This window comes from Acanthaster planci, linkage group LG17 (genome assembly GCF_054643075.1).
Source record: "Acanthaster planci isolate LZ-2023a linkage group LG17, COTS_SCS, whole genome shotgun sequence".
Lineage (NCBI taxonomy): Eukaryota > Metazoa > Echinodermata > Asteroidea > Valvatida > Acanthasteridae > Acanthaster > Acanthaster planci.
The window spans coordinates 12,541,002-12,566,036 of record NC_141793.1 but is presented as its reverse complement, the minus strand read 5'-3'; the positions used below and the strand labels follow the sequence as shown (position 1 = coordinate 12,566,036).

The following is a 25,035-nucleotide window of genomic DNA, read 5'->3' as shown; positions in this document are numbered from 1 at the left end:
AAAAAAAAATGCTCATGTGACCTTAGTAGCCTTGACCAATCAGAACCATCGTTATGAAGCTGGCGGGCTGTCAATTTTATCAGTCAAGATGGCGGCGCACAAGGATCACCACCGCCGACAGAAAACGTGTGATATTCGGCCTGCATATAGAGTTGGCAGACGTGAAACAGCTGTGAAAGTACGTTGTGTAGTTAGCAAAATATTAGAACGTAACTTTGTTTTGATTAAATACAGAAACCAGTCGTGGCAATCTTTTAGAACACGGCATAAACATGATAAAGTGTTTGCCCAGTTTCCGTACAAAGGAAATGCACTGCACTGAGTCCGACAGAAGTGGGAAAGAGTTTCGTGATACGGACGCCACTTGACATCCTGTGCACAAACCGTTTGGGGCTGGTCTGAAAAATTCTAAGTGTTTTCTTAGTAAATGACTTGGTTTTTTCCCTCCTGGGCTAAATTGAACTTTTCTGGCATGTCTGGACATGGTCATGATGGTTTTGCTTTCTGGTAGGCCAGTACTAGTACTACTAGTAGCCTACCATCAGTCATGACTGATCCAGTCCGAAATTCGAAAAAGAGGAATACCAACACTCCACTCAGTAGATCTAGATCTAGGCTAGGCCTGGCATCCATATATGGAACTCTTCCCCAGAACGATCCGAGTTCAAGTTAATAATCACATTAGGCCTATTTATGTAGGTTGAACATCTGTACTGTATGTGTTGATGGTGGGCCTGTGTCTTCCTGTTTCGGAGTAATCGCAGAATAGGCCGGGTACTACCCTGCCACTCAAAAAAAAAAAAAAAAAAAAGCACTGCTGGCTGCCCTGGAATGACTTGTTACATAGGCATGCCTACAAGGTGAAAATTCCATGAGAAAAGTGTGACTCTTTGACAGGTCATGTAAGGAATCCTTTTTGAAAGAGTTCCATATATGGACATCACTTGACACCCTGTTCACAAACCCTTTGAGCCTAGTCTGAAAAAGTCTGTTTTCTAAGAAAAGAAGTCAATATTTTCACTGCTTAATTTGACTTTTTGGGGCATGTTATCACTTTCAGGGAGTGCCTCATAATTCGGAACGGCCAGAATGTGTTGTCATTCTGGAACAGTTGGCTGTTCCGTTGGGAACAGTCACGTTTTACATGGAACACTGTTCCTTAGTGAGAATGTCCTTATTCGGGTAGCTTCATATCGCCAATGTACAAATCTTAGCCCGATGTCCAAAAACAAAGCCTGCCATGGCAATCGAGCGAGGTAAACTACTTTGCTCTTATTTTTATTTGCTTAATTTGAATTAGAATTGTAAGTAAACTGGAGATGGAAATGTGCTGTGGCAGAATTTGTTCATCTGATGATGGGAATTTTGTTTTAGTTGGAGATACAAAAGTGAAAATCACTACGTGCTGACTTCATGCAGAGTACATGTATATATCGGTGTGTGCATCACTGGGCTATAGGCTGCAATACCAATGTCGAGCTTAATTGCCTTAGTCATGTCGTTCAACCTTTTTTCGTGATTTTTGAAGATCTCATCCCGCACTCCTTCATTTACAGGTTTGGTTTCCAAATTGTTTCTGATATGATGGAATACATTGCAATGGAAACATTGATAAACCCCTCTACCATGCAAGCCCAACAATGAATGAAACACTCGCGAGTACAGACATTAACATGAGCACAATAAAATGAATGTCCAGAAATACTCTGAATTAAAGCTATATGTGATGGTGAATATAGAACAGAATATCGGGAGAAAAGTGAACCTTTGTGAGGAGTAAATCACAAAATGCTGTGCTTCAGCTGCCATGCTTCAGACAGGATCTAGAAAATGAATGCCAGACATCTTTTTTCCCGATTGCTGATGTAACAGCAGGACCGTTTCACTGGGAACACGCGATCCCAATGGAACCCTGCCTGCGGTCTATGCACAAAGTGGAACGTGCCTGCGATGCAGGCACGTCCCGATGGAGCATCAGTATTCCAGTGGGAACAGTCCAACAGAACGAGAACTTTCCCGATTTTTGACACGATTTTTGATACAAGTGATGTCCATATGTGGAACTCTTACCCCTATGAAATTTGTCTGAAAAAACCCTTGTGCTTTAAAAGTAAGTGCTTTTCTAAGTAAATGCTTCAGAAATTTCTTAGCCGATTTCACTTTTTGGGACATGTTATCACACTTTGATGGCTGCTGACACATTTAAGGGAAAATTATTGTTGTCGGTATATGGAATTCTTTAACACTTTTTATTGCGCCTAACCGAATTGAAAGTCAACACTTAACATAAATTTTATATATTATTGCTTAATGTTAGTGACACTTAACTTTTGGATCTGGTTAGTGATTGATTGTAGTTCAGTATTTTTCCTTTGCATTCATTTCATCTTTTCTGGTTTTTCATGACGTAGGTGTATACAATCAACCAGGAGTCACGGTTTCTGTTAATCCAGGGTGTGCCAGACATCAAAGTGACTGAGGAACTGCTGAAGCTGTTTTCTTTGTACGGCACCATTGAAGAATATCGTATCTTGGAGGATTACCCAGCTGAGGCATTCACAAAGGTCTACTGGATCAAATATACTGAATTACAAGCAGCAAGGTACCTTGTAACATCCTTTATCTCTGAAATCTTTGGCATTTAAACTTCTTCACGAATCTTCCCAGAATGATCCATTTTCCAAGAACTAAATGGTATATCCTGGCCCTTTTTGTACTTCAAACGATATGTACCCCCAGCCAAAGTGCTAGTCACTGGGCTGCACTTCTGTTAATCCAGTATTAAAATCCTTGAAAACTTCCTGTTGGATTTGAGAGATCTAGAAGGATTAGGGTTAACAGGAATGGATTTTCTTTATGATCTGTCAATGTCAGATGGGTTGGTGCCTGACTGTTTTTGGTTCCGTGCTTCACTTTCATTTTTTTAAGATGTGGCTTAACCCTAACCACCTCAATCCTCCAAATCTGTTTGGTGGTTTGGGAGGATACTGGAGGATTCAGGATGAAAGATGATTTGAACAGACAAGGATTTTGGAGGATTGAGGGTGAATGGTGAATGAAGTACTACAAATCAGTCACATAGTGGTGTAAATGGACACCCATTGTACTGTTTACAATATACATGTACATGTACCCAAGGACAGTGTGTTGCATTAATCACTGCTGCTGGTCATAAATGACACAATCCTTAATTGCAGTGTGTTAAAACAAAGGTATAAATCATTTGGATATAATAAATCACTTTTTAAATTATGCACCATTGTGAATTAAATTTCATGCAGTTTGTAGTGAACTTCAATTTCATTGCTTGAATTTTCATTCATATGTTTCCAAAATGAAAAAGTTACCCTTGCTTGCAATTCAATATGGCTGACTTGTGAATACTGACAATTGACTTTTCATCATGCTAGTTGCAGTGTAGAATTACTTACTCTGAACCACTTGCTGCCGGGTGGTTTGAAAAATGCAGTACACACATATGGGCCATTTTCAAGATTTTCAGTGTTCAAAATTCTTCAAAAATTCATTATTTCATTTAATTTCATTTAATGGACGTTTACACCCGCACGAATGACTGTCTGGTGGCTACTCTAATCTGACAGACAAAATCTAGTGACGCCCGAGTATTTCAGCAATGCCTGCAGCCTTGTAAAAAGAGCCCAGATTGAGCGGTGTTATGTAATTTTCTTTTGAAAATGAACCTGGCACAGTGTGCTGCCGACCTCTTTTCAATAGGGGCCAGATTAGCGTGCAGCGGTGCTGTGTGGCTCATCGCTGCGAAGGTGGAGCGCTCTTGTCCCTGATGCGCTTGCGCTAAATACCCAAACTGTGGTATACTGTTTCAAAACAAGGCTGGATTATCTCCACCATTGAGAGTGAAAAAATGTTGGTGATGCCCAGCAGCCTGGTCTTTTCTTACAAGTACGGTCTTTTGTTACAAGGCCCAGTTCCCTTTGTCCGATTTTGGAGACCCCGGCCACGTATATAAAGAATACGTGTCCGGCACCGGCAACCCTGGTAGCAAGTGGTTAATAAGGGAATAAGTTTGGAATCAAGTTATTTGTGAATAATTTCAAAGGTATAAAGGAGTTTTGCTGAAGTTCATCTTTCCGGCAGTCCCTTATGTTTGGGTACAGGAAATATTTACTTTGGAATTTGTTGTATCCCTCATTCCAAGGGCAGCCAAGCGAAAGATGGATGACCGTCCATTCTATGGGGGCACACTCCACTTGTCTTATGCCCCGGAATACGAGTCTGTGGAAGACACCAGACATAAGTTGCAGGAACGTAGAAAGGATATTGCCAGACGGCTGAGGAAACTGCACAAGGAATGCAGTGGTGAGTTTTAGTCCTGTGACCTTTGTCAGTCCATCATGAATTTCATGTTTGACTGGGAGGCTTAAAATTTACATGGACAAAATTTACAAAGTTCTTTTTCTGTTTCAGCCAATGTGTCTGCTGATAACAGTGGTCAGTCTTCCTCAACTGTACAGGGCATTGATGAGCCCATTGATGCAAGGTCTAGCTCTCAGACTTCTTCTGGTCAGGACTTATGTACAAGCCAACTGATTGGCCCACAGAAGCCAGACTCGGCCTTATCCCTTCCGGCTGCTAGTTCTGTAGACTTGCATCAGTCTGTTGACAAATCTAGTTCAACATCACTTGGTGATTTCAGCGAGAACGTACCAAAGCAGCTTCCAGCCCCACCAAGGCCTTTACCTGTCTGGGAATGGGAAGATCCGGTGTCATCACATGACCAGTATCCACGGTTACCAACAGCTCACGCCACCCTACCTCAAAATTTCAACCCCTACCCCGATGGCTATGAACCTGTAATACCAGGCAATGAAAAAAAACAACATTGTGAAGAAGGCAGGAACCTAATGCCTGTATCAGAACCAGTCAAAAATACAGAGGGGCAGCCTGTGACAGATGTGGGTGCATTGGACCCTGTGAAAACAGGGGCAAGGCCGAAATCGAAATTCCCAGCAAGGAGAAACCAACCGCCTTGTTTGAGATTTTTAGACCGCATCGCTTGGCGGGATGCTGATAAACAGAAAGGAGTGTCGGCAAGAAATGAGACTGGATCTCAAGATGGGACCTCTACTGAATATAGAACACACCGTGGTACCGTAAAAAGACCCCACCCCAACCAGTATCCTGACCCATCCTACCAAAGCACAGCTCGTGCTCTACCGGACCCACAAACATCATTTGTTCCTCGGCAGTTGCAAGGCAAACGGAAGCATTGTAATCGTATGCCCTCTCAGCCAGAGCTAGCAAAATTTGAATTAAGTTGTGATGGAGGGGTGGGGCAGTCAGAGAGAAGGGGACATGGCGGGGCTGGTTCAACAGAAGACCAGCTGCCACTGAACACAGGAAGTATATCATTTGACAGGACGGTGCAAGATATCAGGAGACAAATGAGAAATGTAAGTGGCAGTATCTTGAGTTCATTCACCATTTGGTCCCAAAACAGTCATCTGGAACTCAATTCGTGGCAGAATATTTTGCTGGGCAAATTATTTGCGAAGCGGAAATGAGTCACTGAAGTATTTATTCATATATTTCCGATTTGATCGAGCTAAAGCCCTGTCGGTTATAAACTCGTCAGTGAAGAAAAGTTCAGTTCAGGTGGGAGGATAACCCTAGACAAATATTCATGGCAAAAACCCTCAGGATCAGGTAGGAACTGAGAAACCAATCTGCAATGTTGGCCTGGGATTCCGACCCCGGGCTGCAGAGGTGGAAGGGAAGGACGGTACCGCTGCACTAACCTGACTCCAAGGAAACCTCTAAAATTAAGTGACTATTTTGGGTTGCGTTATTTTCATTTATGGGCAGCAACTTTGTAAATTTGAGGAAAGTCTGCTTGTTGTCTCTTAAACCATAGCTCTGTGATTTAAACTCAATTCTGTCAAACTCGGCAATGTGCAAGATAAATACACACTTCTGGAACTGTTTTACAATGTGTTATCCAGAAAAGCAGCACAAAAGGCCCAACGTGAGTCAATAAGAACTCGTCTCACTGAACAGTTTCACTGTTGGATCCTCTGGGTATGAGACACCTTCCTCCACTCCGAGTTTGAACTCTGAAACATTGACTTACTGCTCCACTGGGCACCTATCAATAAAAGAACTAGGTTTAGAGGATAAGAGAAAGTCCCTTCGCTGAGCGTCGCATCCTTCGATGCTAGGGGCATGTTCAATCTTCTCATGTTTGTCATGTTTCCTTTCGCAAACGTCAGGTTGTACCAGGATCCAGTCGGCTCGCAAGTACACAGTATCAAGCAGCACCTCCACCCCAACCTGCAGCTGCGGCAGCACCAGCAGCAGCAGCAGCAGGAGATGCACCAGATGGTCCGTCGGCAACCAAACGCTTGAGGATCTGATTGATTGCTGCTAATGACATTGCAACCAGGAAGGCAGGTGAATTTTTGACATTATAAACAACGGCATGTAATTAAACCAGTTGCTTGATATCTTCAGCTGTCCTGAATTCGTATATTGCAGTTGGAGAAAGCATACTCTGACTTTTTTTGAAGCATTTGATTTGATTTGATTGGAAGTTTGTTATCCTTATTCGGAAACTTGTTTTACACTGGATTTAGCGCGTAATCACAATTATTACAAACAACTAAATACGACTTTTCAGTTCATCAATTACAGTGGGCATTCACAATGAAATTTATGGCGTACACAATATGAGGGCGCTCTTTGAAGTGGGTAAATTTGGAGTAAACACACAGGTCGAGTTCGGGCGGCCTGTTCTTGACACAAGTTTCTTGTTCTCGCGCTCGAACGGCGGGAACACGACTCAAGAACACTTTTCGGAACAGGATCACACACCACCTCCTCATCAGGGTTTTACAGGAACACACGGAAAAACTCGTGAAATTTTAGATTTTTGAACAGCTGCAAAACACAAATGAATGTTCCTGTTTATACAGAAAAGAATAAATAACATGGACGCCGCCATGTTGCATGTTGCTTGTTTGTTTCGGGCGTTTGAGCGGCCGACCCACGAACAACAAATCGAGCTGTTCGTTAACATACGGGAACAAGCCGCCAGAACTCAGCCGCAAGTTCTTACCCGCACCAAATAGCGCCCTCCTATTGTGTCCATCACACCTCAAATACCTGTACATGTAGGCTTATGGCTTTTCCCCTCTTCATCAACCTAGTGTCAACTTCCAGTGCTTCAAAGCTGTAATGTGTATCTGTTGCTGCCCTCTAGAGTTGAAATAATGAAAGTGTAGGGTGTTTGGTTTTGCACTTCCCCAAACATACATACTGCATGGGCATGTGATAGACATGTGAAATACAGGTCATCATCACTGCGGCTCCACAGCGTGAATCAGCCGCCAGTTTAGTGGAAAATCACTTCTGGGGTGTGTCCCACTCCAAGAACCATCACAAAATGTTTCGGGTGCCAAGGGCAAGGATCCTTCTGACCTAGTTTCCCTTAATCCACGGAGGATTACTCGAGGCTTAACCCAGTCGCATGCATACGCAGAAGTCAGAAACGGAGGGGGGGGAGGGAAAAAACCGGGTCAGAGGCGTGCGACCCTCTTCCGCGTAGACTTACTGGCAGCCAACATGAAGTGCTTGTGATTGTTAGAGTTAATTGGTTGAAATCAGAGGCACCTAGTGCTGCAATCTGACTCAGCGGGCTTTGACAGCAAGATAGCGCCTGATAGGGTGGATTAGCTCTATGCAGGGATGTGGTTTAGGGATACATATCATGAGGAAATGTTGTGTAAGTCAGTGAGCAAGAGTTTTTTTTTTTCATGGTTGGAAGGAGGAGGGTATTGTAGAAGTAGATTTTAATATAATTGCAGTCACTGAACGGATGAATACTTGGTGGTGTAGATTAATTATCTGGCTTGGGGAAAATGGAGCTGAGATTAAGAGACTTTTTCGAGGCAGGAGAAAACTCTAGGCACGGTATTCTTAGGTAATAATCTACAGACTCAAACAGGGACTGAAAAACCTTGTCATTGAGAGTTTGCAGAAATGGACAGCTGTTTTTCAAGTCTTCTGGTCCTGTTTGTCAAAACAAGTGGTCATGAATTGATATGAAAACAGGAAATCTCCAATAGTGGCAGTGAAGTTGTTTGTTCTCAGCCGCCTGTTTGTTTGCCCGTTGTTCCCTTTCATCTTGTTTTCGGGTGAACTTCTTGTTTTTAAACATTTGATCGCGAGGTTCCCATAGGTACAGAAAAGAAGTCACAAGATATATTTATAACCAACTATTAACTGAAAGCATCTGACGTTGGTGTGAGTGGTTGAAAACAAGCAAAACTAGAAACATTTCAGTTTTTACAAAGCTGAATGAGGCTTCTTTTGCACACAATACCAATTTGAGATGTCACCACAGTTGACAACTTCAGACCTTTATGTGTCTGAAGTTATGTGTGTACAAAACTCTCCAGCATCAAGGTTAAATTGGCATTGTGGATGAATCTTGGACCATTTTTACCAAATTGCAGCTTTTTCTTGATCCAGAAATGGCCATTCTCAAGGTTGAAGAGTTAGACCCACATTTTTGAAAATCCTTTCTGTTGAACTTTGCCCTCAAAGTTGAAGGTTTGATGCATTTATCTTTATTGCAGTAAATGGAACTGTTCAAGAGCTGGAGGACCCCATTGAATTGAATGAGGTGAGAAGTCAAAGGTCATGGCCATAAAGCAAAGACAATGGGTCATGTGAATAAAAAGTAGCATTTGCTTTTACTACCATTTGTGAAGCATTTACTAGTGTTTGTATGAATAATAACGAAGCAAATGCTATTACTTCAGTGCAATTGCTAAAAAGTAAAAGTATTTACTTTTTACTCTTTAAGCTTGTGCTTGACAATAAGCAGTTTCATTTTGTAGGAATAAAATGAGTAATTTCTACAGAATTGGAGTATTTACTTGACATTTTTCAAGACTGGGTCAGGGCAAGCTTGAAAACGAGGAGCATTTACTAATGTTCAAAATGGCAGTGTTCATGAATGTCATTCAAAAGAAAAGGCTGTATGCCTTTAGGAGGGAATCTCAAGAAACCAGATGCAGGCAGTTGTACCGATTTGAGAGTGGCAGAGCAAATTTCTTCAAGGTTTTTGCGATCAAAATTACTGCCATCGTGCTTATCTGCCATGCTGAGGTATCAAGATACAGCACCGTTCTGCACTGTGTGCGTCTGTACGTGCAGACAATGGAAGCCCTATTGTGGAAAACCATTCAGCTGTGAAGTCAGCCACAAGCATAAAGCATTTGCTACTATTTATACCAGTAGATGCTGAATAGTAAAGGAAACATTTTATTCCTACAAATTCAAGCATTTGCTTATTCTTAATGCTTTTACTTCTCAGTAAATGCTTTTACTGTTTGCTTGAACTTCATAGCATTTGCTAGTTCTTATTCAGATTAAGCTACCTTTGGGCCAATTTTAGACAGTAATTTTTCTTTGATGGACTTAGTAATATATTCTGTGTAATTTCAGGTTAGACTGAAATTGTCATAATTTTCGGGTCAAAGTAATTTAAACTGCAAGGGGTTAGCCTTGCAATTTCATACAAATTTGGTCAAAATTTCTCTTTTCCCTGAACCCTTTTAAAAAAGCATTTTGGGAATAAAAAAGTGATTAGGGGGATTTTTAAACATTGATTTTTCTTTGTTGGTCCAAGTTTGCATATTCTGTGATTTGAGGAAATAACGTCATTTTCAGGTCAGACTAATTAAAACTGCAAGGGGTTAGCCTTGGCAATTTCATAAAATTTGGCCCAAAAAAATTGACTTTTGACCTTTCTCCAAATCCTTCTAAAATGCATTTTGAGCAGGAAAAGATTAATTTGTGGCATTTTTAGACCTTAATTTTCTTTGTGGACTCTGTAAAATTTGGACAAATTGTTAACATGTTGAAGGAGAAAATTGCATGCATGTTTTATTTTGCCACCAAACTGGAACAGTTTTATGAGCAGCGTCAACAATTGTGACTAATATTCTACAAGAGTTCACAATAATAATATTATACAAATAATGAATGTTTACGAGTGTAATGATATAAAGAATAATTTCAGGAGGTGAGAAATGAAATGTTCCATTCCACTCAGCTTCGCCATGTGAAATAAAACATTTCACCTCATCAAATTACACTTGCCACTGACCAGACTTGAAACATTCACTATTTGTTCCATAAAATACCTGCATAAATCCTCTGGTCATTTCCTCGTCTGCTACAACCAACAGTCCTTGAATATTAGTGTCCACCATTTGGCAAAACAAATTTCTGTCGGCAGGTAGAACCATGTAATGTTAGACAATTTCCTATCTGTACAGTTTTCGCTTTCCTTCTGGATATGACAAAAGGGGGGTGGGAACAAGTCAAGTGAAATGAAGTTCAATTCAACAGGTACTGTTGAATTAAATGAATAATTCAATGGACATGTGATCACGATCCACCAATCAGATGACGAGGATTTCTGCAGGTATTGTATACATATATATTACACGACAAAGGAAGACTGTTCCATTTCTGTCAACGGCCAGTATCTACTTGTGTAATGTACTAAACAGAACTAGTAAATATTACATGAAAACTTTAAATAACTACAGTTTTATGCATGATGTTAAGTTCCATGAAATTTTGAAGGACTCAAGGCTCTGGTTTATATTGAAGTTTTACTCATGAAGTCCTCGGACATTCTTGTCGAAAAGCTTCACTGCTCCTCCAACATCCTCTCCTAGCCTGTCTTGGGTGGTGTTGGAGTCGAGTCCATTGCAAGTCCTTGCACAAGTCCCTTCACTAAGCCGGTCATAAGTAACAGGGTGAATGACAAAAGAATGCTTTTGTCACGGCCTAAGACTGAATAACCTGTGATGGACCCGATAAGAACTTCTAGGGACTTGTGATGGACTCAAATACTACCCTGGTATGTTCTTTGTACTATTGGCATTTAATTTAATTATTAAAAAAAATTAACAACAAATTTCAGAACAACAAACTACAAAAGACGATCTTTATTGAGCCTGACTTCCGTGCCTAACCCTTCTTGGATTTTTAACGGAATTACAAACTGTTTCTTCTTACAGACTAACCACTTAGCGCCGGTTGACCCCCATATGGCCCACACAGCCAGGTGGCCTTATGTGGGGACCAGACTGACTGCTATGAGTCACCATAGGCTGTAATCCTTTTATGAAGTACAATGGCGTGAAATACCGCAGCGCTCTAGGCCAGCCTGGCTGACAAATGCATCGCCCAGCCCGCCCATTGTTTGTCGTTCCTGGCAGGGTGGAAGGCGAACAAAGAAGCCGTTATGTAACACCACAATAAACATAACAATGGTATTTTTTGAAAGCGTCCGGCCACCCTTCACTGCCTTCTGACTCTCATTACATGAGATGATTTCTTGGGGGATTTTTTCCTATAAAAGTATGGCGAATATGAATATCAAAATCATAAAACACCGCCCGGCAGCCTGTAATTCAAGGGAAGTTTTTACCCGGCGTTAAGTGGTTAAAGCAAGCTTTGGTGTTGTTGACGGGCCACCCGGGCTCTCTAAGCCAGGTTACAAACTGACCCGGTCCATCAAGTAAAGTCTGTCAATTAAACGCTAAACTCAGATTGACAAGGATTAGCTCTATTAGCAAATTGGGTCATCACGCAATGCAGATAGCTGCCTACAGGATATTGCATTAATCATCATCACATCTTCACATGAATCATGTCGGTTCCTTCTCCTTCCTTGGGATTTAAGCGAGGAGCAGGCTTACACAATGTCAAGTCTGTTCGTCAATCTGCCCCTTCTAAGCCATGTAGGGTGACTGAATTTTGCCTTTAAGTGGACGGCTGCCGCGATGTTCTTGGTAACACAGCGTTGGTGAGGCACTGGGTGTGTCGAAATGCTGAACTGATTCCAACAACGATACTGATGACATTTGCTTTCGGAAATTTGTCACTTGCTGAGAGAACTGGCAAGAAATTGGAACAAACAGAACGACAAACAATTATTGCTATTGGATGCGCGTACAACCTAAAGAGGGCAGTGTGTGGCTTGGAAGAAACATCAAGTTTACTGCTTGACAAATTAATCTACTGAGCAAACAATTAGCAGAGAAATAGAAGACATTTTGGCTGTTGCAATCTCTTGGCCAATACATGTCATTTGTTGTTCAGCAGCTTAAGGAAGGATTCAAAGAGGAATCCGACAAGGATTAAAAAAAAACATTCAAACGGGGTTGAAAAGGGATTTGATAAGAAGTTGACTGGATCACAAGGACTTTTCATAGATTCAGCAAGGTTCCACTAGGGTTCCAACCTGGTTCCCCAAAGGCTCCAATAAGAAATCAAACAGGGATGCAGCAACGTCCCCACCAGGGTCCAGTAAGGAATTCCACAGGGTTAAAAATCCAACAAAGTTCCATGGGCACCCCCAATGGAATTAGGCAAAGCCCTGATTTGGGTCTGGCAGAAATAACACAAACCCAACAGGGAGAGAAAATAATCTTCAACAAAGATAAGCAGTAGCTTGAACTGAAAAAAAAATTGCTCAAATTGCCCAGTTAGGCTCATCAATCTCCCCTGGACGTCAGTTAGTATCTTCCCCGGCTCTACCGAAATCACGTCCTGCGTTAAGCCATGACCCATTTGCTGACAGTGTGACCTAGATCAAAACAGATGAGACAGGGAAGAAAGTGCTGGGGTCAAAGGAAGTATTGAGTTTCAGTCCTGTAACCGGCTTGACGCCGTTCTATCTCAGTCGTGTCATAAAATACTTCCAACTGGACAACTTACAGAATTGACATAAAGACCTCTCCGCCCACAGGTGATTTCAGGGTAGACCGTGTTGGCTACTTTCAATCATAAAAGAGAACAGCGAGTGCTTGTTTCTGACAAAAGCTGGAGACATATGTATGTTTAGGTGGAAACAAGTGACTGAATAGGTTGTGGGTCTCTTGACTTTTCATTGTTGTCAAAAGCAATTTGTGAGGTAAAACTGCAGCTCTGAACTGTAAGCAGCAATGGGGGGTCCAGTGAAATGGCTGACAGCGCCCTCTGTTGACTCGGGGGAACATGGTTAGGTATACTTCATTATTATGATTTCAGATATAAATATGAAGGTTGTCCCTGTTTAACTGAATGACATTCCCTCAATCTATTACAATATCTCGGTCACTTGATATTTACCAAGCAGACCACCAACTTAGAAAATTGTATACGGGGGAGATGGAAGAGAAGGTCAACAGCTTTCAAAAGTGATATGACAATCATGCAACAGACTGAGTCAAGGAAAAATTACAATGTTGGGGGGGAACCTAACAGGTGTTTACCAAGTGGACCACCTAGTGTGAATGTTGTATATCTGCCAGGGATGGAGATGGGGGGGGGTTGTTGTCCTGGATATCCCATAAATTATAAGTGGGGGGAGATTTAAACCTAAACCTGAAACGATGATGTGGACCCCGTGGCTTTTGGGTAGGGATGGAAAACTTTGCGTTATTCTGCCACAGCTTTAATGCTCATTAAATTAAATCTTTCCCGTTTGCAGAAGCATCTTCGTATTCAAGCTTAAAAGGACTTTTTAAAAACTGTACTTTCAAGACCCCCTTCCAATCAGCCTTACAAAATCAGTAAATATCAGTACGTTGCATACAATTTTACACTCTCTGGGACTACTGATGTGTAATCTGTAGCATTGACTAGGGGAAGAAAAAAGTTCCATGAGATTTTGGTCAGGAAATCTCTGACTTGAGACAGCTTGTCGGTGGTTTAAAGCCGATATCCGGCTGAGCCTGGTGGGTGTTTAATCATGAAATCAATCTGTGTGGGGGGGGGGAGAGAAAAGCTGCAGACGGTGAATGTCAAAGAACTAATCTAGCAGATTGTGCCACAGTGCAGCAGAGACTTCCATTTCAATACAGTTTGCCATCTCCCATTTCCCACTTCAGAAACGGGTCTTTTTTTTGGGGGGGGGGGTAATATGTCAAAGTGGATTTAAACTGTAATATTGGAAAACTCACCAAGGGCATGCAGCAACTCTAATTTGCTTTGGCTTAGTTTGCCCCCTATTCCCCCCCCACCCCGATTGTTTTTCCTCCACAAACCGTCCCCCTCAAAAGTAAAATATTTAGCTAAATGCGAGCAAGTAAACTGGTGTCTCTGATTGACCTCCTTGACCCAGAAGGCTCAGAGGAATAAAGATCGCTCAGACTATCTTCCTCCCAGCTGAAAGGAAAGGAGGCCGAAGCCAGACCCAAGGGGCTCTTATCAGTTGTCACGACCCCCTTTTTTTTCCCTTTTTCTAGCCCTCTTCAACCTCGGTACCCCTTACAAGATGCCAGACTGATTTTGAAATTGATGTTTGACGGTGAGAATAACAACGACATTGCTCTCCTTTGGGGTATGATGGGGGGAGGGATTTTTGTGTCAAGGGATCCAGTGATTGCTTTATCAATGCCCGCATGCCCACCTAGGGCGGATGTGGTTTGTTTTATCTTTCGTGGAAATTGATAGATTGACTGTGAGAGGTAGAGCCACACGTGAAGGTGCCCCTTGTGAGGGTAGAGGGGGACCGGATTGGGTCATGCCATGTCCAGTGTCTACTGCTCTGGCCGTTGCTGAGAACACCGATTAATTGAAGAGGAAGTCCCTTCTGGAGCTGGTGTCACTTCCCACCAGAAACCCCTGACCCCTTGCAATGACCAGGCACGGACTGAAAATTATCACTATGGGCGTGAAAGAAACGGCTTGAGTTTTCTCCTCAGGAAAAAAAAAAGCTGGCACTGATCAAAGAAGTGTTGCGTGACTGATGCAGAACTGAAATTGTCATCACACCCAGAGTTCAATTTCATGGTTCTGCTCAACATAGAATTTCATGATTATGGCTGTCGTCAGTGCTTACACAGTATCCACGCTGGAATTCTGGGTCTAACCTGTCCATCCAGAGTACTACTGGTCTTAGTATCCTTTCCTTTAGCAGCAAAGGCTTTGCCCTTAGAAAATGTAAAACTTTGGGCCCGCTGATGTCCCTAATAGAAGTGCACTTCTTGCAGGTCAAAATGCCTTGACAAGGCGATTCTTATTAAACCAAACCACCTCAGAGGAATGTCTTCCTCTAAACCTTAAAATCAGAGAGCTTTTAATGAATATGGGTGATTCCCAATAGTGCACTTCCAAGAGCTTGTAATGCATTAGCCAATCACAACGCTTGAAATCTGATGACCCTTTCCAAATGCCCACTGGGTTGAGAAATTTTGCACATCGTGATTGGCCAACGCATTGCAAACACTTGGAAGCGCACTATTGTGAGCCCCCCCCCCGTATTGGCAAGTAGCAGAGTTTCATCACTCCTTACTCATTATACAGTGGAGGGACAGCGGATGTAACGCTATGTGTTCCGGATGCCCAGTGCCTGTTCCAGTTCGGCACGGCGTTGCTGGACCTTGCTGTAGAAGTAACGGCGGACAGCTTCTTGAGCCCAGGGCTGGTAGTAGAAATCACTTCGACGTTCCTCCTCTGGATTTCCAACAACGTCCGTCATGGTCTGCCGACGGGACAAAAGAAAAACAAAAATATATGTCTATTACAATAATGTTCCCATCTCGAGCGGTGGCGGAATGACTTTGTGAGACCACGGACCATCTACCCAGGGATGTGCAACTGCGAGTGGCCCCAGTGCAGACACATGTGTGACCTTGGTTCCCTGCGTGTTACAGATTGTTATTACCCCCGCAGGCGCTCTCGACTTTCTCGTATAAACTCGCGACCACATGACACGTGTTGCAGCATGCAGCATGTACAGTGCAGCTGTGGTTATGCTGAGACGACGCGCCGACGCAGTGCTTAAATGTATTCGTTTTGACAAATAAATCTTCTTTATTTATTGATTTCAAGCAGAAACAAAGTTTTAATGAGGCAAAATTCTCCAATTTTGTGGTACACTTTTCTCAGAATGTATAGGATGAAATATCTTGATCAACATATTTTTAGAAAGGGTGTACCCTGACTTAAAACATTACAAGAAAACAAAGTGGTAGACAGGAATATATGTTTTATTATTAGAGATAATCCAACTTAATTTCTGCTTTGATATTCTGCCGGCCGTCACACGCATTGAACCAGCTCTGAGCTTAAGTTGCACATTCCTGGGTAAATGGTCCGTGGTGAGACCATGAGGTATCAGCCGATAATAGAATGATATATGCAATATGAGGTCCTGTACAGATTGAGATGTGGGGGGGGGAAGTGACCAAAACCAATCGTGATACTGGACATTTGTGACTATAACTCCACATTTTGATGAAGAGAACGACAGCAGTATAATAAAGATTGAGAAGAAAACTCAACGTAGACAATTCCATTGAGACCTTAATTGGGATAAAAATGGCAAGCAATCTGTTATGTTCCGAACTTTTCCGAAGTCACGTTTTTCATTATGACTCGGCAATTATTCCACTTTATCTTCTTTTCTTCTGCTTGCCTTGGACAAGAGATCATATTGCTTGCCATCCATCAAGCCTAAAGAAAAGTGACACGATTGCAGAACTGGCAGTGACTACACGAGGCGTCAGACCAGTAGGCCTCGCAGCCTGCCTAAAAATACACAAATTAAAGGATTAACTGATTTCCTGTGTTTTGATAGCGTAACCCAACCAATCAAGCCGGTGAAGTCACTTCTGGACGGGCCCATGGCATCTGTCGCTAGACGTTAGGCCTAGATAGCGTCGTTCACAGACAAGCCAAATCTCCTCTTGTTTCCTCTTTTCCCCTCTGTCTTATTTCGAACTAGGTCAGGGTAATTTGAAGCTGCTGGGAGGAGACAAAATGCAGTCGCACGCAAGGGCACTGGGAATTCATTATTTAGAGCATCGATCTAGGTTTGGGAAGTTCATCACAAACTTGTGAAGAACAATCAACTCGAGGCAAACAGAACACCCCAGAAACTTGGAGAACTGCTAAACAACAGTTCAATCTTTGACTGTACACTACAAATACGAACCTTCCCACGGATAAGAAAAAAAAACCAGTTCTTAAACTCATCGGTTAATTTATTAGACGACTATCTGACTGATGAACTCGTTAACAAGCTCACCATCTAATTAGACAAATCAGTTAACCTGACAAGACTAGTTAATTGCATAGTTTAAAGTCAAAGGACAACTAAAGAGAGAGTAAAAATAAAAAAGTTGGCAAAACTCCCCCATTAATCACATTAATTCAGACATCAGACCAAACTGGAAATAAAAGAGACCACAAGGCAAAAGCGTGGCTCCTTTTTTTCCTCCATACCACATCATTTCTGTGCTGAAAACTCCCTCTCCTTGAAACGGCAGGAAGAGGCACAAGATCTATGCTGAGGTCAACGGTGATTACGCGGGGGTGGGGGGGTACAGGACCCAGTGAGATGGCAAAGTACAAGTATGAATAATCCGTGACTGAGGGCTACGAGCAAACGGGCAGAAGGTTTGAATTGTTGGGGAGGGGGAAGAAAAATCACATGAGACACATCTGGGACACCTTCTGGAGGTTGTAAGCAATAACTAGTTGGGTTGTTGAGAGTTGAATGTGTGGGTGATTTAAAGCAGCTCTGCTCTGTGCACGATTACAGGAACTTTATTTCACTTCGGCCAAAACTACCCACCACCCACTGCATCAAGGTGATTGTTGTGTTTTGAATGTTGCGGGTGCTCTCTGAGGAAGAGGACGCCTACCTTAAGGTCCATGCTCTGAGACACCAGCCATTCACTGATGAAGTTCTGAGGGTCTCTGGCAAAGCCCAACATGAACTCACGCTGGATCTTGAGTTGATTGATGGTCTCCACAGTCTCATGTATCTGAGGAAGGCAAAGAGAAATATGATAACCTCAACTAGCTTGGGGGGTATGGGCCCCGAGAGGGACCAAGAGAGGGCGCAATATTCCAAGAAACAGGCTCCTTTGGTGGGAACTGCACTATGAAATGCATGCCTTGCACTTGTTGCATCACTACAAACAAAATGAACACTCCCCACCAACGTGGCTCTTTTCAACCAATGTGGGGGTATTTCTGCTCAGGGCAATCTAGATTGTCCAATCCATGTTTTGGATTTCTTGTTGAAATCCAACATTTACACTTTATATTGGATTGCACCTCTGGACCACCCCGCTGGTGATATCTGAGAAAAGAGAACAAAATGTTGCTTCTTGGAATTTAAAGGGACTATGATGGCCTAATGGACACTTACAATGAACCAATTTTGTATTCCAACAGTGCGTGCCCAAATTGAAGCCATTCCCAGGTCACTCGGATGCGTGTCCAAGGTCTGCCGAATCAGTGCAGTCCTTTGCAGAGTGACTTGTGAGCTTTCTTGGTTACCCAACTGGTTCATTCTGAACATGTATTAAAGAGACCATAGCTGCTGTGTATTGCTTCCTAAGAGTAAAAAAATTCCAGAAATAGGCAACCTGGAAATGGAGGTTACTGAAGGAAATGTGAGCTTAAGACAGAAAGGCTACGTGTTCAATGTGGCCACTCAAACATCTCCAAGCTGCGTTCAAGCCGACTGTGCAGTTATTAAAGCACTGAAGAATTGAGACCACCTACCCAACCCAGGCCACCTACCCAACCAAGGCCACCTGCCCAACCCAGGCCACCTGCCCAACCGAGGCCACCTACCCAACCGAGGCTACCTGCCCAACCCAGGCTACCTGCCCAACCGAGGCCACCTACCCAATCGAGGCCACCTGCCCGACCGAGGCCACCTACCCAACCGAGGCCACCTACCCAACCGAGGCCACCTGCCCAACCCAGGCCTCCTACCAAACAGAGGCCACCTGGGTGTGGATGCTACCTAGAATTTGAAGTCATCTGGGTATGAAGACCACCTGAATTCTGCAGCTTCCGTGAAATTTAGGTAACCTGCATTTTGTAGCTACCTGGTCAAGGAAGCCAGCGAGAATCATGAAGATAACCTGGGATTTGAGCAACCTCAAGTTTGTGACCTTCATGACATTTGGGCCTCTGGTGTACTTTAATTCTGAGTGCATCGAGCTCACAGAGACCACAAGGCCATCAGGGACTCATGGGATGACCAAAAGTGATGAATTGACTCTGTCATAATGTATCAGGGCAGCGCACACATGACAAAGTCAGTGCCAGGTCTGCGGGTTCAGATTTGGACTCAGAGCCCAACTTGTCATCTTGCATACAAGCATGCTAATGATGATGTCTTCTTTGAGCTATAGCACCCGAAGGTCATGCGCCTGATTGCGACATCCGCCAGCTTTATTGTATCTTATGTGTTCAGCCTGTCCATTTGGATTACCACTGTCTCCCTGGACTGTGAAAAAGTCCAGATGCCCACGTTCCTCATGTTCAGATGAGCGGTTTCAAACTCGGATCCTTCAGCACTCTTGGTGCACACGCAATTCTTCACCAGAAAAAAAAAAGAGAGAGGAACCAAGTCCAACATCTGTCAAAACAAAACATGGCTCTGATGCCAACACAACCCTCCAATTAGGCAGACATGGTTAGCCGTCCCCAAGCGGCATCCTTACATGCTAGTACATCTTCTTTGTCCAGGCTAGCAAGTACAAACTACAAGGCAACACAAAAGAAAATCAATGATGTGGAAGATTTTCTGACTAGAAGTCCAGTATTTTCATCACTCTTCCACATAACACTTCAATTTAGTACATCTCCTCCCTCCCTCCTTAACCCTAACCCTCCTCAATCCTCCAACAGGTGAAGGATTGAGGAGGGTTAGGGTTAATGGGAGGGTAGAATCTTGAACCACTTTTTAAAGAAGTCCTAAAGAAGTTTTTTGGGATGATTTGGCAGAGAATGACCCACAGGGGAGAGAATCTGCAAGCCTATGTATTTTGGAGCTAATTAAAGAATGTTTTACTGGACAGGAAACGACTCTGGCCTTTTGGTCAAAGAGTGGAAACAGAGATTCCTATGAACAGAAATCTATCCAAACAAGTTAGCACCTGGCTTAACACAAGTCACGCCTATCAGTCATCATACAGTTGTGCCCTTCATTAACCACTTGCCGCCAGGGTTTCCGGTACCAGACACGTATTCTTTATACGCATGGCTGGGGTCTCCGAACTCGGATAGAGGGAACTGGGCTTTGTAACAAAAGACTGTACTTGTAACAGAAGACCTGGCTGCTGGGCATTAACAACATTTTTTCACTCTCAATGGTGGAGAAAATCCAGCCTTGTTTTGAAACAGTACACCACGGTTTTGGGGAATTTGCGCAAGGGGATTACCACTGGGGACTAAAGCCCTCCACCACCGCAGCGATGAGCCACACAGTACCGCTGCACGCTAATCTGGCCACTATTGAAAAGAGATCAGCAGCACACTGTGTCAGTTTCATGAACAAAAGAAACTTACGTAAGACTGCAAAATCGGGACTCTTTTTACAAGGTGGCAAAGCCTGGCTAAAATACTCCAGCGTCCATAGATGTTGTCTGTCAGATTGGAGTGGAAACCAGACAGTCCTTCTTGTGGGTGTAAGTGTCCAGTAGATGAAGATAGGAATTTTTAAAGAATTTTGAAAAAAATGATAATTAGTCCGTCCCAGCATCATCAACATTGATAGCTGCCACCGGCGCAAAGTGGTTAATGGGGAATCTGGCATTTTAAAGTGACAGGTGAGTAAATGTTACAACAGCACCAAACTGCTCTCCAACTGGCCACTGACCCCTTGATCTAGTGTCCTATTCAAGGCCGCTGTTTTTCCGGTTGGCTTGAGGCAGACTAAAATGTTCATGTCACACTTTTGCCTTACAGTATATGCTTAATCGCTGGTGCATGAGATTTCATCTCTGTCTCGCCCTTGTGAAAGGTCATATAACTGAAGTATAACTTATTACAAATATTACATGGGTCTGATTGACATGACACATGAAGCAATACATTTTTGATGCCCTTGGCATGATGCAATCAATTTTCTACAACCTTGATCATTTACTGCTCCTACCAATACAGCATGAGTGTGTTTTTGACACCCACACCAACTGATTTCAATTGACTTTTTTCCCAATACTCCCTTTCAAAGGAAATAGGCATCTTGATTAGTACTCTGTGAAGAGGCCGTCACTAATTTCCCTCCCCCCAATTAAACAGTAACAAATACGTGAAGCAGCTGAACCTGCAACTCCAAAAACACTGAATCAACATTCCTACTTATTAATTTGTTTAATCTGCCCTGAATCGATCATTTTGTCAAGTCGTTGGTTCTGGAATTGTCAGCAAGGGCTAAGCATATTTCTTTGGCAACTTTGGGCCGTGTTTATGACCCTTGTGGTAACCCACCCTTTGCGGACCCTACTCCAGTTGAAAATTATCAGCTTGGGAAATCTTCCGGTGAAGCACCTTAGCCCTGCAGAAAAATCTGGTCCTGACGGCTTAGGTTTCAGCTGCAGTCATTGCAGCGAGCTGTCTGACTCCAACGTTTACAACTTGTCACCATAATTATGACATCCTGGCCAGTAACAGAGGGTGCTAGACAACGGGATTAATGGACAACTCAATAGCGACAAGACCGGAAATGATTTCGCTACGGCCGGGCACCTTTTTTTACTGATGAGAACTGAGTACCTACTACTGAGCATGAAGGAACTTTTTCACACCCTCTCTAAATCTAGGGATTTGCTACTCGTCTCACGCTATGACTGTTACTCATGCCTAATGCGTTTCAATCATAATGTTTACCACCTGACTACATCAGGAGAAATCCAGAGTTGGAAAATAGATAAAAAAAATCCTGCTCTCAATTTGAAAATTCTTCATTAAGAATGGTGCTCCCGTTTGCACCATGCAAATGATACCCTGGAGTCCAACAGCTTCAACACAGCAAACAATTGGACTGAGAACAAGTAGATATTCGGTGCTTGATCTGCCTTGCCCTTTGCATCTGCATCACAAAATGAAGCCTCTCTCAATGCCATGCACCAGCTTTGCAGACAATGCTGCTCATGAACCAGTCACAGACAACATGTAATACATAACTGGTAACCTCTATTTGCTAAGCATTTAAAGCAGATTGCTACCCATTTTTGGTTTTTTTTTTCAGGTAGGTCTATGACCATATCCAAAATGGACTTCAGAGCTATGGCTACTTCTACAGTCTGCATGTGTCCACGCATATTTCCAATGGAACAAAGACTTAGATCTAGCTCTAGGTGACAAGATTTGGATACACAGTCTATGACTACCTTGTTGTCCAGGGAAGCTATCTCTTGCTGACTTGCTGTGGACAGCAGGAATGACTTCATGAGTTCTTTGAGGGTGTCGTCCTGTGAAAAATGAAAAAAGGGTTCAGTTATAAGATTACAAGAGCAAGGAATTTAGTGACAGAGTAATACAGATAATTTTGGGTTAGTAAAAATCTGATTACCAGCCAAAGTGACATGCATGGGACTGGTTCTCCGTAGATTTTTGCTCAGCGCATATCTTTGCTAAGTGATAAGTTTTACTCCATGGTATTGGGGCTGGATTAGTTACCAATGGCTCTACGGATAATCTGGCCCTCTGCTTGTAAACATGGATCAAGTATGGTCAGCGACAGTCAACCATTGGTTGATTTTATCTGGTACCCAGGTTATATTTTGTGCCCAGATTACCAGGGAGAATGGACCAGTTGTTGATAAATGGTCGCTGATCAAACTGAATGGGGCCTCCAGCTAAATCTTTTATCGAGTGCCTCTTTAAGCATATGATGCAAAGAGTACAGAACCCAATGAAAAATATGTCCTTTCACATTTTAAGATATCCAACGTGGGCCAGACAACCATCTCTCAGTATTTCAGACAACTGTGTTTAAGATTCAATTATGAAATTACTCTCTTAATCAGCAGGTGCATCATCACAGAGGGACTATATGATGATTCGCTTTGCCTTCAGCGCTGGTTGGAGCAAGAATATCAAGGCAAAACTGTGAAAGCTAATGAGGCAAAACTGACACAAATTGATGACGCCATGAGCGTCGGGAAGGTCTCTAACTGGGGTGAGAATTCTGGGCCAAGAGAGATGAAATTTATGTAACTGACTGTATTGGCAAAACACATGTGCTTAGTCGTCAGTTAATTATTCGTATTTACTCTTTTTTTTTTTCATGTTGGAATTTTATTTCAAATTCATTGAATGAAATGTGAAAAAAAAATGCAATTATGTGAACAGGAAAAGTGAATGGACGATTGAAATGTGCAAAAAAACGTTCAGTTTGTTCCGGTCTCATTCTACCTCTGCCAGTCACAGTTCCTCCAACTTTGACAAAAACATCAATGCCCCAAAGTCGCATCAAATGACAAATCGTTACAGATTCAATGCTTCCGCCATCCTCTCAGATGCGCCACAAATGTGCAAACACACAAGGGGAATAGAAAAGAAGAAAAAAAAAGAAAAAAAAGAAAGAAGTTATATTGGCTAGACCATTTGGCATTGTCATCAATATTTGACTCAAGAACCGCAAACACCCACACAGGGGACTGGGCCACCTATTTATAAAACCCTAAAATTGTTTTTCTGGAAGATAGCCGAGTTTTAACTGGATGACAGGCCAAGCATGTCTGCATAGACTCTGGGACGGCCGTCGGACGGCACTAATATTGGACACGATAGCACATGGAGTGAACAGAGCATGAAACTTTCACCACAGCAAGGAATCACAGAGATACAGGCTGATGTGAGGTCACACCATTTCATGTAATACAAGACATAATGTATCAGATTGTCTTTGTCAATCACGCACGCTTCCCCATAAAATCCATGACTCTCCCCTAAAAGAAAGGCACTCTTTTCTTTTTTTCCACAACTGACCGCTGTCAGAAGCCCGGATAAGATACCACTGTAGCCGAACTCCATGAATTTATACAGTTTTCATGCCTATCCAGTAACTTTTCCAACATGTTCCATGACAGGATGTTTAACATGCTTTTTGAATTTATTTTTTTTTACAAAAATGAAGGTATACCAATGTTCGGTATGCAAAGCATTCCAGATAAATAACTTTTCAATGTTATTGCTGATGACTTGTTGGAAGTGGGAAGTATTTTCACCAGGCTACTTCAGATAAAATACCACAGGGAGATTATTTTTGATTAACTAGAGACCCTCCTCAAAAAAGGACATCAAATCAAAGACTAACAGTGAAATAATTTCCAACATTCTTTGGTGTCAATTTGATACAAACCAAAAAAAGAAACTTCTTGTTTTTTAAAAAAATTTATCAAGGAAATCATCCCCATTTTTCAAATGTTATTTTGATTATCCTAGAGTGGGATATCTATTTCAACTTGTTTGAGTGCATCATTTGCTTACATTAAGGAGGCACTTCATAACTTTGCTTCTGAGACACACGGAGGGCAAAAACACTACCAGAATAATATACAAAAAATTCCTGCAACACCACAGCATGTTTTAATGTCTCCCTGAATGTCTTCAGTTTAGGGACATATTGAACCCAAGGTGGCGCTTTTACACCAGCAATTACTGGCAGAAATAAACCAGCTTTGAAATCAACTTTGCACCGGGGATCTTGGGGGGGGAGGTGTCAGCAAAATAAAAGGGAGTTGTAGGTATTCGGGAAGGCAATAGATAGTGCGAGTCGAGGGTGGAGCTAGACAGGGAAAGGTGGAAAGGGAGTTGCTGGTGAGACACAAGGCCAAAAAATGCCTGAAGCAATGACGTTCTCCAAAGAGGAATTGTTCCACATATTTTTAAAAGTTGAACTGGGAACAGAGAAATGTCAAGACAGATGAGCAAACCTCTCTGAGCGTATGTAAGAGATCTCTACAAGTCAACTTGAATAAATTCTGTTTGATTTGCTTGACTTGGAGTTCCAAGTCAACCCATCTTGCGTCATAAATTCTTGAAAACTACAAATGTGGGGGAGGGTGTAAAGATTTTAGCGTGGGAGTGTGACCAGCTAAGCTTGTCCGAGTGCACAGGAAATGAAGGCTGAAGCATCTCCCCCGATCCACTGAGGCAGGTGACTTCAGTTCAAGTGCTTGCCGCCGAGGGCTTTGACTCCATAAGTGATCTTTTTTTTCTTTG

At 42.6% G+C, this 25,035-nt stretch overlaps 2 protein-coding genes across 6 annotated transcripts in view; one reads left to right on the top strand and one right to left on the bottom strand.

Moving 5' to 3' along the window:
- The first annotated feature begins 54 nt into the window (after positions 1-54).
- Positions 55-9,653, top strand: LOC110973350 (uncharacterized). Of its 3 annotated transcripts, none has more exons than XM_022224084.2 (6): positions 55-178; positions 2,412-2,602; positions 4,178-4,338; positions 4,447-5,432; positions 6,249-6,425; positions 8,616-9,653. In XM_022224084.2, exons 1-5 carry the CDS (start codon positions 89-91, stop codon positions 6,390-6,392), a joined length of 1,572 nt encoding a protein of 523 aa, XP_022079776.2. In that variant the 5' UTR covers positions 55-88; the 3' UTR covers positions 6,393-6,425; positions 8,616-9,653. The 3 variants fall into 3 exon arrangements, with proteins under 3 accessions (XP_022079776.2, XP_022079777.2, XP_022079778.2); XM_022224085.2 differs by having other exon boundaries at positions 6,249-6,429; XM_022224086.2 differs by lacking the exon at positions 55-178 and having other exon boundaries at positions 2,461-2,602; positions 4,183-4,338.
- A 251-nt stretch (positions 9,654-9,904) lies between these two features.
- Positions 9,905-25,035, bottom strand: part of LOC110973333 (SWI/SNF-related matrix-associated actin-dependent regulator of chromatin subfamily D member 1-like) — a 102,294-nt gene continuing 87,163 nt past the window's right edge. For 2 of the 3 annotated variants that reach the window (XM_022224047.2, XM_022224046.2), the window contains 4 exons: positions 22,197-22,277; positions 17,700-17,822; positions 15,344-15,532; positions 9,905-11,960 (listed from right to left, as the gene is read on the bottom strand). In XM_022224047.2, the coding sequence (XP_022079739.1) occupies positions 15,377-15,532; positions 17,700-17,822; positions 22,197-22,277 (360 nt within the window). In that variant the 3' untranslated portion in view covers positions 9,905-11,960; positions 15,344-15,376. Of the gene's footprint in view, positions 11,961-12,016; positions 12,653-15,343; positions 15,533-17,699; positions 17,823-22,196; positions 22,278-25,035 lie in introns of those variants that run through there. The other variant, XM_087148054.1, reaches the window with a different exon arrangement.